Here is a 20,176-nt window from a genome sequence, read left to right as displayed (position 1 = left end):
AAAGAGCTCCTCATCGTATATCAAAATCTTGATTTTTTAGTATATAATAATCTCATTAAATATAATTACACAAATATATGATTGTGTACTATGCCGTTAAACCGACTCAGTTCAATCTTATATATCAATATAGTTTAGGCTCTATAAATTAATAAAAACTTAATCACAAATTAAATTAATATAAAATAAGACATATCTGATAAAATAATAAAAAAATACTTTTAAAAATAAATATTTCTAATAAGACTATATAACAATATTTATTATATATAAATTTTATATAAACAGAAATAAAATAATTTGTTTTTATCTTTATATTAAATTTTATTTTTAGTTTTATTTTTATTTTCAAGATTTTAATGTTATTTTAAAATTATATATACACATATTTTTCTTCTATGATATATAGCCAAAATAGATAATATATTAAAAAATTCTAGAAAATAGATGAGTTCTAATATATAAATTTTATTCGTCATGTAATATAGTGGAATGAAATTTTTATTTAGAAAAAAAATATCTTAAAATATAAATTATTTTAAAATTAATAATTATGAAAATAAATACAATATTATAATGTTAATGTTATTAATTTACAATTCTACTGTATGTAAAGTGTATAGTGCCACTAAACCGACTCACTCTAATCTTAACAGAAAATAAAAATAGGGGTAACTAAATTTTAGTTTGATTTTATATATTTATAAACTTAACTAGAAAATACATTTTTAAATAAACAAACCAATATGAATTTAGAAGGATCGCTGGTTTCACTTTCCTCAAATATTTCTAAAGTAAAAGTTTTTTCAACAGAAAAAAAAAATTTGAACATAAAACTTAAACATTGACATACCCATCGTAAGTAACGGTGGAGAAAAAAGGTTGAAATGGGAAGAAATGCCTGAAAACTAAACACCATTATATACTTGTTTATGGGGTTTTGTCTCTCTTTTGTTTATTGTGAACCGATGACGCAAGTGCTTTTGACATTTACATCATTTACTATAAGATGGCACCATATTTTTTTTTTTGACTTAAGATGGCACCATTATTAAAATCAGGATGGTCATATTCTTTTTTTTTTGGTAATCAAGATGGTTGAAATTTACAAAATAATATCAACACTTAATCGGAAAAATTATATAGCACACATTTATCGTATACAAAATAAACAATGCGATTTGTTTATTAAAAAAACTTATTAGATAGATAGACATACTGGAAAGCAATAACAAGCTGATTTAAAAAAAAAATCCTTTTAAAGTTTTGTATATTCTAAACGGTTGAATTCGTATTCAAAAAGAAACTTTTCTTGCTTAGACTGTATTAACGTGATTATATATAGTCTTCTGTTTAGAGAATGTGATGTTTTGTTTCTCTGTCATTCCATAAAATTCTCAATATTAAACGACATAGAAATTAGAAGAAGAATATAATGATTAATATAATATATATTTTTTTAATTTATATTTGAATGGTCATATAGAACTAAGTCTATAACACTATTTTATTTATATTAAATATATATTAGCTTCTCTTTTTGACTAAAAATATATATTAGCTTATATTACTCTTAATATAGCTTTCAAAATTACTTTAAGTGAGAGTTACCGGTCAGTGTATTTTAGTGGATTTAAAAATCCAAACTAAATCTAATGTTGTTAGCTCTATGATTTTAAAATCTGTATTGAAATCATGTGTTATTGATTTTATAATTTCTATATTTTAACTCAAATCATGTGTTATTCTATCATACAGATTTAATGATAGATTTAATTTTAGAATGAATTTGAATGAATTTCTATGAATTTCTTTCTTAAAATACTAAGATTCAAATCGGAGAAAAACCCTCAGAATTTGTAAATACTAATTAGTAATTAAAATTATAAGTTAATTTTGAAAATCTTTCACTTGGAATTGTATAAATACTGTATGAATTTGTAAATCAATCAAAATACATAAACCAATAACAATTTCTAAATTTCAGTAGAATTTTTTTATTAACAGATAAATTAATTTTTCGTTAAAATGATAATATAGATTTCTTGACATGTACATTATTATTTCTAGTTTCCAAAAATGAGCTATACATTTTCCTATCTATTTAATTATTTTATTTGTTTTTTGAACCAACAATTTTTTAAAATTTTAACCTCATCATTTTTGTCTTAAGTAATATATTTGCGTATTAAAAATAAAATATATATATATATATATTTCAAAACATTGATATTCAGATTCTTCTGAAAAATTAAATACGAAATGGGAATAAACTTTTAGCAAAGAAAATTGGATATGGTAGTAACCACACGATAATATCTCAGTCAATGAAAAGAATAACCACACGATAAAAGCTCAGTAGAAAAAAAGTTAACCACACGTTAACATCCATATCATATTAGTTTAAAAAAAAATCGATATTATACTTTTTCAAAAAGAAACATCCATATCATACAGTAAACAAGATGTAAGGATATTAGGATATACGTAAATTGGTATCTTACATATTTAAAAGGTGGAATCCTCATCCTACACACACACACACTATATCTATGATTAGACAATCTTCTCGGAAAAAGCTTGATTCCATCAACAGACGAATAAAATATAATCAAATCCAAATTGTTTATGTCGATAAGCTATTCAGCATCTATAAGTTATATAAATTGACTAATTACTTATTTTGAATGTTGACAGAATAATTGTTTTACACTACTTGCTATTTTTTAACACTTGGTAAATTTCCAATTACATTATCATATAATTTTTAATTATATTACATATAATGATAATCTTTCTTATTTTTTTTGTTAAAAGACTATCTGCAAATGTAAGACCAACATTTAAAAATACTTTTTGGAATCCAAAATAAAGGTGGAATAGATTTCTATTTAGTGATTTTCGAGGATATAAGCGGACCAAATCGGTTTTTCTAACTCTACCGAGACATGTCTTATCTAGTTTAGTGCCTTTGGAGATCTGCAAAAATATAACAAGTGCTATTAAATCCTCCTAAAATAAGAATTCATTACAGAAATGAGAAAAACTATGTTTGTCAAAAGAAGAAAAAATAATTGGTTTGAGAATGATTCATGAATTTAACTTCGCACTGTTCACAAAGCAGTTATAGAGATTAGTACAATTTCCAACTCCCTCGTAACATAAGTTTTACGGGGTAATACTATAGATTAAATTCGCTATTACGAAATGGTGCAGTAGATTCTCCATCTTACATGTTGATTAGTATATTAGCAGCAAGGCCTTTATTGATTTTGGGCATAAAACAAAATATCCATTCAGGATATGATGTTAAAGCTTGAGAGGAACTATGGCTTTCGACTACACCTGCAAGGCTGGCTAGACCAAACGTTCTTGTGGCACATCCTCGAATGACGGTTAGCGACTTCATAAATGGAGAATCAAAGGAATGAGATGTGGCAATGCTTAAGAACTTTGTCGCACCCGAGGATATTCCCTTGATTTAAAGCCTGGCCATAAGCCGTTTTTTACAACATGATTCTTTATGTTGGATCTACACTAAAAATAGTGTACGTACATTGTTAAGTCAGGATAATGGATTGCCAAACACATATTTAAGGAGCAAGATGATATTATTTTTTCGGAACCAAGCATTACAAAATTGCAGGTCTTTGCCTGGAAGGTAAATGCTCCCCAAAAAATATGTCATCTTATATGGCAATTAATCACGGATCACATTGCTCTCATAAAGAATTTGACATGTCGTTATATCCGCAATCTGGAGAACCAAATGAGTCTGTAACTCACGCGATCTTTGAATGCCCACCGGTACTTCAAGCATAGGTCTTAGCAGGAACTCCTTCGCATCCGGATATCTTCTCCGTTTCCAACATATATACCAATATGAATTATTATTGGCGAAAATGTAATATTGAGGATCTGAAAATGGACAGAGATCCATACTCACTAGTAATTTATTATATTGGAAAGCGAGGAATTATAAGCTATCTATAGGAACCGACAGAGATTCCTTGGAGTTGATAATATATACTGAAGAAGAATGTCAAGCATGGTTCACGACCAATGCCGCCACAACAGATGTGCACCTTGAGCCTGTAATGCCGCCTTAAGCCTCACGCTTGGAGTGTATTTTCTTGGTAGATGGCTCTTGGACTTCTACTTCTTTATATAGAGGATGTGGATGGACATGGGTTGAAGGTGATGGACAGAACAACTCTCGGGTACAAAAATTATAAGAAAAAGGGAATCCCCATTGCAAATGGAGTTAGAAGCGCTTCAATGGACTATGGATAACATGTTGCATCATTCAACGTGTCAATACTTTGGTACTGATTGAAAAGATGTAATAGCGATGGTAGGGGACCCGGAGTCATGACCGAGCTTCTCGACATAGGATATTCAAGACTCCAAAAGCATATTTCAAGATTTCAAAATCATTTATATCCCTAAGAGATATAATGAATCTGCATATCATTTAGCTAGAACAACAATATTCTTTCTTAGGGACATTTGCTTTGTTGGTTACTCTGTTTCGGTCTCGTTATCTAGACTACCTAAAGTTTGAGTAATAGGATCACCTCAATTTTGAGTAATAGAATGACCAACACTATCTCAAGTTTGAATAATATAATGGTCTTTTGTCGTAAAAATAAAAAATCTGCAACATATTCAATATTGATAAACAACTCTTGGGATAATAATTCCACGATGAAGTTCTCTCTTAAAACACTTGGATCGACGGAGGATTCTGCATGTACAATATCTTTGATGGATAGACTCTCTTCATAATAGAAGACCACAGTGAACAGCTCTGCCAGCAGTACTCTAGAACATCCGATAAGTTTTGCATCTTATAATCTGCAATAAATTGTATAATTTGAGATTCGAAATCCAGATCTGAATGTAGAAATTTTTAAACTTTAACTATTAGGCCATTAGACTATGTTGCATTCACTTGCTAATCTATTGAAGGTTTAGAATACTTGTTTTAGAAAAAAAGGTAGGCTTCAAATGTTTCGTGAAAATAGTATTTTTTTTGACATATGACACTGCAGTTAATACTGATGTATATATATATATATATATAATATATATATATATATGTTTTTGTTATTAATAAGACCGAACTCTAATTGTTTGGTAGTTGTTTTATATGTTAGCATTTAAATCCTTAGAAGTAACCATATAGGTATAGTTGAGTGGTAAAGTAGGTTTGGAAATTTATTAAACATTCTGCATTCATAATCTATTGTTTTAGATATATTAGTTTGTGTAGTCAGATGACATAAATATTTAATTTCTTTTTTATGAATAATTGGATTTGTCTAATGGTAGTAAACAATCTTCAAAGTTTAATCGGTTAGGTCTTGGTTCACCGAATTGTTATGAGTTATAAAAAAAATAAAATTGTTATGGAAATAGGTTGGGGCCATGTCACCCGCACTTTGCTAAGATATGTTCATTATTCGATTTTGTTTTGCTATATTACACGTCCATGCATCATTCTGATCCGATTTCAAGAGGTGAATATTACCAAGGAATTTTAAAATGATTAGTTGTGCGATTGAAGCAGCCTGACTTGAGTAACTTTAGCTTTTTAAATGAGGAATTTCAACTAATATTGTGTAAATGTATAGTACATCAATTGTTTTCTATTGCCAACTTAGAATGTCGTTTTAGCAAAAAAAAAAAAAAAAAACTTAGAATGTCGTCGCCATACATATCTTTTCTTTTTTTAATTCATGAAGTGTTGTTCTTGTCGGTTTCAAACTTAATATATGAAATTCGACGAACTGTTGACTATCGACAATTATTCACTTATGAAATTTGTTTTTCTAGTTTATAATGGTTGAGTTGGTGGTATGCTATATACTAGAGCTTTTTCAGGATTTAAGAATTAATATTTAGATTTTAGATAGCAGAATATTGATAGGTTGTAAAGACTGAACCTTTTAATATAAATTCTTATATAGGTGCGACAACATAAATGCCGATTTGGCCGTTCAAATGTAATTAGTAGAAATGATATATAAGGATAAGCTATTTCTTTTTCAGAAAAAGAGAAGTTATTTCATTCAACTTAGTTTAGTTCATAACAAAGTTCAGATTTTTCATGAGCTAGTTTAGCGCATAATAAATTTCATACAGATTTTGGTGCTTAACTGGAATTCATATTATCTGGACTACGAGTTAAATAAATAATTAGTTCACGATTGAAAAGATAATAAATAATCAAAAATTAAAATATTAGAATAAGGCATATAATATATAGGATAACTAATATATTTTATGAATATATTTTAGATAAATTAATCAAATAATATTAAATATATTACTTATATTTATATTAAAAACTTAAAAAAACTGGTATTATAGTTTTATCAGATATTTTAAAAATCGCTCATATAACTCGTGGTCTCAAATTAAATTAATAGTCAAATTTATTTATAAATGAATTAAAAAACATAATTCATACTTGTTAATTTTAGAAGTGTCTTAAATCTATATTCACCGGTAAAAGTGAATATTTGTTAGGTGATATAGTATTCTTTTTAAGATTAATAAAATTACTTTTTGGGAAGATGTTTTACTAAAGGTATAAGAAATCGATTTTGGAACTATTTTATATTTATTTATTCATATAATCAATATACAAACTGTAAATGGATATGTGTCTTAATACATTTTTGATTAACTTGGGAGTATTATGGGTCTTTGGAGAGGCTTAGACTAATCTTTGGAAGAGGTGTACCCAATAGATAGATTCTTTTTTAGTGTATGAAATAAATTGTATGCAGAGATATTCATGAACAATGTGACTTAGTTTCGCGCAACAGATAGATCAAATTTGAAACTATTAATGTACTAAACATGTTTCCTTACCAATAGATCACAAGGTGTCGGCCACCTCAATACATTTTTGCTCTTAGTTTTCTTTGATTTCTTCAAGTGATTCGTGTTCGTTCATAACTAAGCTGTGTACATAATGTTTAAGAATTTATTGCTCATTTTGACATTTCTATATATATGTAACGGATAATAATTATTGTATAAATATTTTTTAAAATTGTTTGTTTAATATCAAATGATGTTTTCAGTTTTTGTGATCATATTTTTTACATTTTTATTGATACTTTATTTTATTTTTGGCTATATTTTTATTAAATAGAACAAGTGATCTTTTAGATTTATTTTTAAAATATTAATCTACATGTAATATCTTAAACATTTCTGACACAGTATCTATATTATAAAGTTAGCTAAAGAGCAAATGATCACAATACTAATTGGTATACATTCGTGAACTATCAGCGAGATAGAATAAAATCGGAGCCGCCATTTCCACTTCTCACTCCCACTTTCCACGTCTCTTTTATGGGTAAGTTCGATATCAATGCTCGTCTTAATCACCCACTAATATTCTCACATCAATATATCAAAAAAGCATAGTTTCTTAACTGTAATTATACTAATAATTTTATTCTAATTCCCTATAGATTGTTCCTCTATGCTATCAATAATAATTTTTTAGGCTAGCGAACATTAGAAAAGACTGATTAAAATAAGTTCAAAAATTAATTAAGAATAATCTCATGCCTCCATTATTCGAATCTTATTTAATAACTACTAGTTCGATCATTTCATTTTTGTGCGTGTAAATCTCACAATATAATTAATAATTCTAGATGCGTATATTTGTCTACTGCAAAATTGACTAAACGAATAATATATTCCAAGTTGAACCAAGAAAATCAATATATTCTAAGAAAAAAGAATAATGGGAAATGACATATTTCGAAGGGAATTACCAATTTAGTACAAGGTCCTATTAAACTCTCTCCAATAATATTTGGTAGATTTCTAAACGGCCTGAACCTGATTAATGGTATGACCGATTTCTCTGCTACCACCCGTAAACCCGCAAATGCAGATTTTACGGTTGGTATGTTTTAAAATAATCATAAAAATGTTACAAATCATTTTAAACCGTTCCGAATCTCTTAAACCAAAAATTGGTTTCATATAGTGTTTGCGGTTGCTGACGGTTGCAAGAAAACAATTTTTTTTTTGAACAAGAAAAATATAAATGTAAAAGTAAAAATATTCGATAAAAATTTAAATTGAAATAATAGAAATACTAATATATATATATTAAAACTTGAAAACACAAAAATATTTTCCATAATTTTTAAAAGTTTAATAATATAATTTTATAAATATAATTTTTATATTTATAATAATATTATGGTTTTAATACTTTTGTAATTATATAAAATGTAAATATTGTTTAACAGTTGCTGCATTTGGTAGTTAACCTAGTCATAAGTATCCCACAAACGCATCAATTTCTAACTGATATACAATCGTACAAAATTTTTAAAAACGTTTAAATCCGCAACCATCTGTATCCACAAATGACCGCAAATCATTGTAGATAAGTTATGTGTATATATTAGACGTAAATAATAGCAACTCATTTTCTAAAACTTTTGAAAAACTCTCTTTTAAAAAAAATCCTCCAATTAGAAAGCTACTGTATAGTTTCTAAAGCCAACAAAATAATAAAACTGATAGCTGCTATGTTCTTTGCTTATACTTCACGTCATACAATTTAATACTATAAGATTATAAAAAAAAAATCCTATGTCCTCGGAAAATCTGCTGACTTTTTTAAAATTGCAACAGTCACCCTTCCTCTATATAAAACCCTAGCTACTTCACACTTGTTTTCAGTTCTCTCTATCTATCTCTTTCCTCTGAGTTTAGTGTTTGAGATAAAGAAAATATGACGACGGTTGTGGAGGTTAGAGAATACGACCCAAGCAAGGACTTAGCCACCGTGGAAGACGTTGAAAGGCGGTGCGAAGTTGGTCCGACCGGAAAGCTCTCTCTCTTCACCGATCTCTTAGGTGACCCGATCTGCCGTGTCCGACATTCACCTTCTTACCTCATGCTGGTAATTTCTAGAACCCAGTTCTTATCCAAAACCCATTTTCTCAAATTGAAGTTAATTCAATTTTTGAAAAAAAAAGTCTGAAGATTGAATTAAAAGAGAGTTTTAGAAGTTATAGGTCATTTCGTAGTAATCATAGTTAGAGAGAATTATTTTTATTTTAAAATAATTATGTAGCTGATATATGAAATAATGTTGATTTTATTTCTTTTAGTGTTAGAGAAAAAAATATAACAAACCCCCGTTTTTCTAAGTTGAAGTTATTCGAGCAGCTAACTCATTATGAAGCAAGTACACAAAAATTAATTTTTAGTGTTTTGTTTTTTAATTAAAAATGAACAATAAAAATAAAACTCTTAGTAAAATTTGAAAAGTAATTTGAAAATTAGTGTGGTTTGCTTACTTTTTAGTGTTTTGTTTTTTAATTAAAAATGAACAATAAAAATAAAATTCTTAGTAAAATTTGAAAATTCGTACAGGTGGCTGAGATTGCTACCGAGGATAACAAAGAGTTAGTTGGAATGATTCGAGGATGTATCAAAACAGTTACATGTGGTAGCAAAACACTCGATGTTACTACCAAACCACTGTACACTAAACTCGCATACGTTTTGGGCCTCCGCGTTTCTCCTACTCACAGGTTCGTTTATATTTTCATTTAATGCACGTAACTAACGCTAATTAATAATTAACTATAAGTGATTAAGTTAACCACGTCACATTTTAAATTACGCAGGAGGCTTGGAATAGGCTTTCAGCTCGTGAAGGAGATAGAGAAATGGTTTAATCAAAACGGTGCAGAATATTCCTACATTGCTACTGAAAACGACAATCAGGCTTCGGTTAATCTTTTCACCGGAAAATGTGGTTACACTAAGTTTCGTACCCCGTCCATTTTGGTTAACCCAGTTTACGCACACCGGGTCAACATTTCTAATCAGGTTACGGTTCTCAAGCTTGAACCGTCGGATGCTGAATCACTTTACCGGCTACACTTTAGCACAACCGAGTTTTTTCCACGAGACATCGACTCTGTTCTTAACAACAAACTCTCGCTTGGAACATTCATTGCTGTTCCACGTGACAGCTGTTACGGGTCCGGGTTCGGGTCGTGGCCCGGTTCAGCTAAATTTCTGGAGTACCCACCTGATTCTTGGGCGGTTTTAAGCGTGTGGAACTGTAAAGACTCGTTTAGGTTAGAAGTTCGTGGTGCATCAAGACTACGACGCGTGTTGGCCAAAACAACGCGTGTGGTTGATAAAACGCTACCGTTTTTGAAAATTCCGTCTATTCCAGCGATTTTTCAGCCATTTGGACTTCATTTTATGTATGGCATTGGTGGTGAAGGACCATGCGTGAAGAAAATGGTGAAAGCTTTGTGCGGTCACGCGCATAACCTGGCTAAAGAAGGAGGATGTGGTGTTGTGGCAGCGGAAGTGGCCGTAGGAGAGCCGGTCCGGAGAGGGATACCACATTGGAAGGTTCTATCGTGTGATGAAGACTTGTGGTGTATTAAACGGCTTGGAGAAGATTATAGTGACGGCTCTGTTGGTGACTGGACTAAATCGCCACCTGGCAATTCCATTTTTGTTGACCCTAGAGAATTTTGATATTTCAAATTAGATTATGTTAGAAACGAATATTTATCTTTCATGTCAGATTCGATGTCTTTTAACCTTTGGAATGAATGATGTAGTAAGATTCTTTTAAATATGTAACTTGTTTAAAAGAGATTCGAAGTTATATATACTTCGTTTTGGCAAATCGAAGGTAGTATTTTATAAGAAAAATCTTGGATGAAATATCCCTTGTTTGAAGGGAATCTGTTTTTGTTTAAAAAGCAATTTTAAATTCAAGTAATATTTTTTATAAGGCTGAAACAAGTAAAGATGAAAGGAAAAATGAAAAAAAAAAGGGGAGACGACTTATTTCCCCACCGTAACTATCACATAGTAATAAATGTATACAAAATTTCGACCTCGTCCTAATTACACACCACAAAAGTTTAACAACCCGTTTCCACATACGATGAAAGTTCGAAACCCGATTCCCCCTTAACTTTGAAAATCGAACTAATACCAACAAATAGTGGTTTAAAGTTGGTTAGTGTTCCCTAAACCTAAAGTTAACCAATGACTAACCTAACTAAACCAAAACTACCCGATTATGACCCGTTTAAAGAGTAAAAACCCGATTAAATCCCCATAAACCAACCCATGACCCGAGTTAAACAAATTAGAAACTCTCGCGAAGAAGAACGTCGTTGCTCCTCCACATCGTTGCTCCTTCGATTGTCGACATCAAAGGGATAACTAATTCTCCACACCAACATCTCTTCGGAACACCAACAACACGACCTCTTGCTCGAACGCTAGAGACTTCACTCGAATTTTCAGATTCATGCCTCATACTTTCTGAGTCTGGGAAACGGATTCTCTCTCTGAATTTTTTTAGATTTTAGGGTTCTAAAGGCATCAACTCGGTTTTGGGGGTTTCAAAGGGATTTCGGGTCGGGTTTAAATCAATCCATAGTCGGATCTTTAACTGGGTCGAGGTGTACCAATATTAACCGATACGAACTGGTTTACTAACGGTTCATGTAGTAAACCATTAAAACCAAGCCAAATCTTGGTCTGTGTGGAAACGGGTTTCGAACTTTCATCGTATTTGGAAACGGGTTGTCATACTTTTGTGCTGTGCAATTTAGACAATGTCGAAACTTTGTGTACATTTATTACTATACCATAGTTATGGTGGGGAAATAGGTCGTTTTCCCAAAAAAAAAACAGATCTCCAGCAGTTCTTTTTTTTTATTTTTTGTCGCATCTCCAACTGTTTTAAAAATTAAAAAGCCATTACAAAAAGGGTAATATTACGTATGTCTCATACATATCATTGGCATAAATTTTAATATATTTTTTGTAAGGAAAAGATAACAATTTTTTTTTGAAAAATAAAATAAATTTTTTATTACATGCAGTTCTTGTTCTTTGGTTATTTACCCTCAAATCTCTTTATTTATTGTACTTACCTTTTCCTATAAATCGACAAAACGAATTTTATTTTACTGAAAGCAATGACAACATTAGTAATGCAAAGCTATTTTGACTACCAAAAACAAAACAAAAACTCTTAACGTTTGATTTTCTTATCTCACATTGTTAGTCACATATATTCAACACTTACATACTGAATAGTATAACTGAAAGTGTAACATCAATTGTAGATTTTAAAGCCATGGGCCTTTCCAGATTAGTGTCCTAAAAATGGAGGTGGGGAATTGAAGCCACGAGTTAGTATATCTACTCAAGTACTCATGCAGTCATGCTTGCTAATATTCATAAGAGATTTTAAACAAATTCGATAAACATCAGTTTAAATAGGGGCAAAGAACGGGCTTGAGGCTGGGCACAAAGCTCATTACTAGGACCCATTGCTACTTGGCCCATTTATAAAGATTAATAACCAAATGTTTTCATTAAAAGGAAACTCAATAAAAGCTGTCGATTCTAGTGGGAAACAAATGGTAGAGATTCACTAATGCTGAGATCAGTACTCTTTCTCGTGGTCCCATTCGTCATCCTCGGTGTTCAGAGTTGTTGTGGTGAGCTCAGGAGTGCTGTATCCTGTTGATGAACCATTGGCTCTAATCTGTTCGAAAAACAGAACTTGTACAATCACCCGCATTGGCAAACGCTCATTCTGCACTGCATGTTCACACGCTTCAGCTGATAGTTTCCTACAATCCATTAACCCGCAAACTCTCTTCTTCTCGCTTTTGCAAATCCCTTGATGTTCCTGAAACATTACAATGGGTCATTATAATCAAGAGCTATTATATTACCACATCTAGTGGCAAAAACTTTTGGATCATCTAGTTAGGGTCTAAGGGGTCGCATGTTCGATTTCCATTGAGAGGGACCTTCTTTTATAAAAGGAAAAAAAAAGTTAACATGGTTTATATCTAGTCTTAAGAATATCTACGGGCTTTAGGGTCAATGACTTCCTTGTCATTACAAAAAAAAAAAAACAGAGGATTTGCATCTTGGGTTACCTTGAGAAACATGTCGATGGCGCGGTATAAGCCATCATGAGACTGTCTTGGGAAGCTAGAAACCGTTTCAGCGAGAGAGAGGAAGCTCTGGAGTAGGAGATTAGGGTCTCTTGATTTCTCAGCTAAGTATCCATCAGCGAGCTTTGCAACAGATGCTTTTGAGTGAGTTTTCGGATCACGCTCCATAAACTCCTTGACTAGGCTCTGCACCATATCTATATCAAACATTAAGATATCATTCACTGTTGTCTCTTCAAGCTGCTCGCTGACCCGCTTCTTTACCCTCTCTTTCACGGTTTCTTCGCATCCAAGAAACATCAACGCTCGAAGCAGCTTACTCAAGAAACTTGAAGAAACACTTCCTTTCTTATCAGGGAGAAGCTCTATGATGGATTCAGTCAAAGATTTGTCAATGTCTCTCACTGAGCCTTTGCTGAAACCACCTATTCTTCTTCTTGCATAAGCATGTAACGCTTCTCCAATGACTTCAACAGGCACTTTCCCTCTCGTCTTGATAGCTTCGATGGCTTGTTTATACAAATCAATATGAAGCTCACATAGATCTTCCACCCACCAGTCTTTTGGAACAGCTTTCTCATCAAGCTTCTTCTTCCTGTTGTAAGTGTAAGACCACTCGACTTTTGAGGTGTCTATGGAAGCTGTGTAAGCGATGGAGTCGAGACAACGCTTGACAAGCTTGTGGATAAACTCATTAGAGTAGTTAGGGGAGAGATCCCTTGTGGTCTGGAAGACAATGATGGAATCTTTCCAGCTACGGAAGATAGTCGAGTTCAAGAACACATCGATCTTGTAAACAAGATTGCTTTTCTCAAACGTTTCATTCATCTCCAAGAACTCAGCTGCGCAACGAGCTGCAAACACGTTGTAAGCGTTTAAGGTCACCGTGATGCCGTAGCAGAACTTGACACAAACCTCAAAAGCAACAGAGCCACCAGGAATCTCTGATATGTCAATCTCATCAACTTGGTTCTTCTTCTCATCATTTCTTGATGTTGCTATGAGTTTTTGGAGATATCCACTTTTGGAAAGCAGTGGAAACTGAAAAACATGAAAACTGTTCTTTTTAGGGTATCTGTTTTTGATTGTTTTTAATGTTTATAAACTTGAGAGTGGTTCATACCTTTTGCAAATAAAACTTGATATTGCCGATGGTGATGATGAGCTCTGTTTCTAACTCAGTTGCTACATACCTAAGAGCAAGAAACCATCGTCTAAGTATCATCAAGAGAGAGAGAGAGAAGTAAGAATATGTGAGAATATGTTTTTACATACCTAACATTGTCTCCTTTTGACTGAACCGTATCAGGTTTGGATCCAAGTTTCATAAACTTCATTATTTCTTCTCTTTGAGCCTTGTTGCACTCAAGAATTCGAAGTTCTTTAGCCCAAAAAAGAAACAAAGCTAAAGAGATCTATGCTCAAACTTTATTCTCAAGAAAGCTTAAGGAGCTAGTTTTGGAAGGAAAGAGTGACTTTAAAAGAAATATTGTTTATGGAGTTTTCACGTTGGAAACATACATATTAACATATATATAATATATAGTTTTTTTAGAGATTCGCAACAACACACCCACCAACTGAAGGCTCGAACATCCAGATACCACGCTTGTCTCTTTTCCTTTATCTAAGTGCTACACACATTCACAGACAGAGAACACACATGAAGCTCCTCTTTTTTGTTGCCCGTTGTGTAATGTTTTTCTTTTCGATTAAAATAGACTAAAGATTCTGACTACAAGGAAAGACACAAAAGAAAACGAATCCAAAGGTTGCATCTTTGTAATTTTGATTTTATGGGTGATGAGTGCAAAAAGGTTGATTCTAGTGGATTTAGAAATCCAAACCAAATCAAGTGTTATTGGTTTTATGATTTTAAAATCTATATGTAAATCAAGTGTTATTGGTTTGTATATTTTAGTGGATTTAGAAATCCAAACCAAATCAAGTGTTATTGGTTTTATGATTTTAAAATCTATATGCAAATCAAGTGTTATTGGTTATATGATTTTAAAATAGATTTTGAAATCAAGTGTTATTCAATAACAAGAATTTATTTAAGGATTTGATTTGAAACTATATTTCAATGGATTTGTAAGGGGTTTTACTCTCAAAATACAAAAGAACAAATACAAAGGTAAACCTTGTTATTTTCCTTGGATTTGTAATATTGACTTTTAAAAAAACTCTCTCAACATCACAATTTATTTTCTGTTCACGAAGACATGAACCCCACACCACCTACAGGCTACAGCTACAACCTCATCAGAACACATTAGGCTCTTCTCCATCCAACTTCATCATGACATCCTGAATAATAGGATGAAAGCTGTACGTAAAATTACATGTTAAGTAAACTGACCACAATTTTTCAAGTTTTTTGCTGCCTTTGTTAACTTTTGTAGTGCTTGATTTTCTTTCAATATACAACGCTTTCTGAATTTAAAATGAGCTAATCAATAACACTCTCTGCATTGTAAAAGTTAAATTTCCCATATAAAATACAGAAAGGAGATTGTAGTTCAAACAATCCACTATGAATCTAAAAATGAAGATTGACAGCTCACTGTTTAAAATGAAGATAATCATTGACGTCAGCGACTCAGCGTCTTGCACGTTAGCCATCTTCTGTTTAAACATTTTAAGAACTTCAAAGAGAGAGGTAGAGAGAGATTTCCTAATTTCTTGTTTGTTTCTGTCATTAATCATTTCATGAGTAGTAGATGATTATTGCTATTTTAGTTTATTCTCTGTTATATCAAATGATTATTTTTATTTAAACGTTTCTTTGATTTCTTTCCTCCAAAATGTTTCCTTGACCCTATGGAGTATACATCTTTCTTCTCATATTGAATTCAAACAAAAACAATACTAATAAGCTGGTCTCATCTCTCGTAAATCCATTTGGTTGATTTATAATAAATCTACTTACTTGATTTTGAAATCTTATTTGAATTCTTATGAAATCCATTTATTTGATTTTACAGTCAGTGGATTTATAAAAAATTTCCAAATCTGTTGAAATTTCTAAATCCATTAAAATTCTAGAACCAATAACCCCACTAAGCAGTTCTCTCTCTAGCATCAGAATTTCTTGGTAACATTTATTCAAAGGACAAAATGAATCAAATCTTTTTTGTATGTTTTTATTGGGAGATCTCGGGGATTACGAGATCGCCCCGAATATATTTGGATGTAACTATTAGGAAATATATCATTAATATATAAGTTAGATTTCCTATTCTATTATGTAAAGAACTTGCTGGACAAGTTATGTAATTTGTATAAATAAACCTATTGGCTAAGTTAATAAGATGAGAGAAACTATTATATTACTGAAGTTTCCTCCAAACTTATCATGGTATTAAAGCCATAGGTCCTTCCTATGGGTTATGGTTTTATTTTTTTCTTGCTTTTCAAAAGAAAAAAAAAATTCTAGTTACGTAATGCTTTCTAAGAATATGAAGGTCTTATCTACTACTTATTTTTCGTGACTGAGTTTTGATTATTACAATTATATTTACTTTCATAGATTTATATTTTTTTGGTTTTGCTACTATTTAAAACAAAAGAAAAAAGAAGAAGAAGAAAAGACGTTGTCTTATACAACAAAGAGGGCGACGTTCGATTTGATTATTATTACTGCGGATTATGAGCATGGACCATGGATGGATTCGTTCATATTTCACTTGTGTAATATTCTTTTATCATGATCTTCATGTGGCTATTTATCAATTACAACTTCGATGTAGTCACGAAGATGACGACTCCAACGGGTATATACGGATCCAGTGGAGTGATTATTTGATGATGTTGCTGTGGACTTTGAGCATGGATCAGATGGGTTCGTTCAGTTCACATGGTGGCATGAGAAGATGAAGATACACAACTACTACAGTATTCTTCATTAAATCGATGACCGTGACGAGATATAAATGCTATTGATGACCGTGGCGAGGTATAAACATGGCCTTATGGTGGGGTATAAACACCATGAAAATTATTTAATGATTGTCCAATCTCATACGTGTTACCACGTATGAGCTTGCGGGAAGATCTCGGGGATTACGAGATCACCCCGAATATATTTGGATGTAACTATTAGGAAATATATCATTAATGTATAAGTTAGATTTCCTATTCTATTATGTAAAAAAGCCTATTGTCTAAGTTAATAAGATGAGAGAAACTATTATACTACTTAAGTTTCCTCCAAACTTGTCAGTTTTCTATAAAGATGGTTTAGTGTAAGCCTAACATCAGAGGTCAGAGATAGTTTCTTGACACACAATAGAGATAACGTACTCGTAAGTTTTCCTATTTTAATCAGGGATCAAAGAAGGCTAAATGGTTGTGCAAGTGTAAACGAAAACCAACATGCAAGTGTTATTTGCCTTATTGGTATTTATATAGTGTTAGCTTATTGTTCATAATGGTGACGCTTAATAGACTTAACTTTAACATTGCTGCACATACAATGGTTATCATTGCAATATATGGAAGCTTAGTATGCATCCTCTCACCATTTTCCCTCCCTATACAAGATGGCTTGCATTGCAATGTTTATAGATTAATAAACATGCGTTGTCTCTCCCACATACCGACATACGTATGTGTGAGATGCAACTTTGTCTTCTGTAGAATATCTCGTCACCACCACCGTGTCTCCTTTATTTCTTCTATTATACCTGAAAAATGTTTTTTTTTCTTATGAAAACTTCCCTGGAAAATGTTCTTGAGGAGTTTTACCAGTCAAAATGATGGACATACACGAGCATCAAGTGTTTACGACCATGTTTGTTGCGAAAAGATACCTTTAACTTCAGCATTATATATACGAGGGAGAGAATTAGAAACGATCAGAGTACGGCCTCTTTGATTTCTTGGTCTTTATTCGACAACCACCCAATTTTTTTATATCTACAAATATGGATACTTAATCGTTTCAGAGTAGACATTAATTAACAAAAACTTAAAAGATTTTTTTTGTTGAGTATTTAGGTTTGTCTTAGTTTAACACATCTTGGAATTGTAGCGGAGTACGCAGCTGTAGGAGAACTTTCAGCGAAACTGAAATTTGGAATAAAATTTAAATTTTTCTTTTTGAAAGCTAAAGTTCTCCATACAATCATTGAAAGTTCAAGTGTTATTTCATAAAATTTGGAAACGTAAAAATTTCATATTGGTGAAGGAATTTGTTTTCTTTTTTCATTGTAAATAAATAAAATTTTATTTGCACTATTAAATTGATTTCTTTTTTTTCTTTCATATGAGTAATTGCTGAATTTATGGATATTTATTTAATTTTGGTTATTCGAATATTTTCAAATATTTAAGAATTTTTAAAATATTTTTAATAATTTTGGATATAAATATAAATTTAATGAATATATTTAAAATATATAATTTTGATTTGAATATTTTTAGATATTGGTTCGGATTATATTTAGTTTCAGTTCTTCCGTACCAAATTATGGATGTGTTCAGAATTTTACTAGATTTGATTATATTTGGTAAAATAAAAATTTGCATTGAAGGAGGACAGGTTGGGTTGCCTGGGTTTCTTGGCCTAGCATTCTATACCCAACATCAATGATATCTACATTCAACTGTGCTCCGGAGACACGGTGGAAACATGCCCATCCAATGTGTTTTTTTCACGTCATGCTCTGATGCCGGACGTTTTCCAATTGTCTTCTAGTGTTAGAAGAAGTGAAAAAAGACAGAGGGAGGAGGAGCAGCTCCTTCCCAGACATCTGCAACGTTCTCCTACATTTAAAAAAAATATATAAGATAAACTAAAAGAAAATATTTACCTATTGTGATTTTCGCGGTCGTCTTAACTGAACGACTTGAATTTGAACTACGAATTTTCAACTTTTACTGAAATCATATTTCCTTTCTGTGCCATATTTTTTACTTTATAGATTTTTGTACCTTTTGTTTTTCCAGTCCAATATTTGTTTTGTTTTGAAATTTACTTATGTTGCGCAAAAAGCATGATTCCATCTATAAGTTATGTATTGTACGTTTTTGGTTAATGAAATTTTCTTTTGTCATGACAGAATTCCAAAATTTCATACACGACGATTTTGAGAAACTGGATTGTTGATATTGAAAACAATTTAATACATAAACCGATTAAAGCAGAAATAAACTCTACATAGCAGAGTGTTGTTAAAAAAAGAAAAAAAAACTGTACATAACAGAGAAAAATGTCATCTATTGGAATCGACCACACTTGAATGAACAGAACAACAGATGCATAACATCACAGATCATGCTGATACACTACCATAGGTGTCGCTTGAATAGTTTACGTAAACATATGTGGCGTAAGTGTAACTGTACCGAGTTGTCCCGTTTCAGTGAGCAGGGTATAAGAGGAAGTTGAGACCTCTCGTGGTGTTCCAGCCTGGAGAAGCTGATTTGAATCGGATCTCGAAATCTCATCTCCCAACTTCGAACTTCGCGACGATTCAGAAACATTGCCTGATTACCCAGACGAGGATAGTCTTCTCCAAACGAATTTGACTCTGATTCCGTCGACGTGTCATCTGAGTGATGTCGGTGATGATCGATAGACAGCTTTCGCAAGTTCCATGAGGGAGTTGTAGTTTGTGACTTGGATATTCTCTTGTACTACAAGGCTCTTCCTCAATTAAAAATAAAAATAAAACTAACAAACATATTTTTTGTAAACCAAAAATAACAAAAATATTTAAATGTATACATAAAAGAATTTTAATTGGAATCGAAATAAACCTAAGGTTATTGTTCAATTAGGATTTCCTCTTACTAAGATCTTCCTTTCCTGCGGCTGCTACCTCTGTTTTCTGTGGCAGTTGGATCCTTCATCTTCTTTTTATTTGTTTCTTTCTTTTGTATTCCTTGCTTCTATGTTCTCTTTGTCACTTTGGATTTTTGGTGGCTGGTGAAAGTTAACTGTGGGTTTAGATCTATTGATATTCGGTGGGTTTCTGTATTGCTTGAGACGGTAGCTCCTAGGCGTTGGGGGTTTCCTCTCTAAGCATGTCTTGTCGTCCACTATGGCATGGCAGATAGTATTGGTGAGTTCGTGGATGAGTTGCACTTGGTGTGTTTGCTCTTCTCTTGGTGCGCTCTGGAATTTCAAACAGTGGGTTCTTTTT

The 20,176-nt window shown here is 31.8% G+C and overlaps 2 protein-coding genes across 2 annotated transcripts; one reads left to right on the top strand and one right to left on the bottom strand.

The window, feature by feature from the left end:
- The first annotated feature begins 8,753 nt into the window (after positions 1 to 8,753).
- On the top strand, positions 8,754 to 10,676 carry LOC108851953 (probable N-acetyltransferase HLS1-like). The gene is made up of 3 exons (XM_018625432.2): positions 8,754 to 8,956; positions 9,433 to 9,593; positions 9,690 to 10,676. The coding sequence occupies exons 1-3, from the start codon at positions 8,786 to 8,788 to the stop codon at positions 10,561 to 10,563; spliced, it is 1,206 nt and encodes a 401-aa protein (XP_018480934.2). The 5' UTR covers positions 8,754 to 8,785; the 3' UTR covers positions 10,564 to 10,676.
- Positions 10,677 to 12,342: 1,666 nt separating this feature from the next.
- On the bottom strand, positions 12,343 to 14,508 carry LOC108851952 (BTB/POZ domain-containing protein NPY4). The gene is made up of 4 exons (XM_018625431.2): positions 14,301 to 14,508; positions 14,149 to 14,218; positions 13,008 to 14,066; positions 12,343 to 12,751 (listed from the first exon to the last, which is right to left on the bottom strand). Exons 1-4 carry the CDS (start codon positions 14,360 to 14,362, stop codon positions 12,503 to 12,505), a joined length of 1,440 nt encoding a protein of 479 aa, XP_018480933.2. The 5' UTR covers positions 14,363 to 14,508; the 3' UTR covers positions 12,343 to 12,502.
- Positions 14,509 to 20,176: the final 5,668 nt, after the last annotated feature.

The sequence above is a fragment of the Raphanus sativus genome, chromosome 4 (genome assembly GCF_000801105.2).
Source record: "Raphanus sativus cultivar WK10039 chromosome 4, ASM80110v3, whole genome shotgun sequence".
In the NCBI taxonomy this organism is placed as follows: domain Eukaryota; kingdom Viridiplantae; phylum Streptophyta; class Magnoliopsida; order Brassicales; family Brassicaceae; genus Raphanus; species Raphanus sativus.
This window is presented reverse-complemented; position numbering and strand designations above follow the sequence as displayed.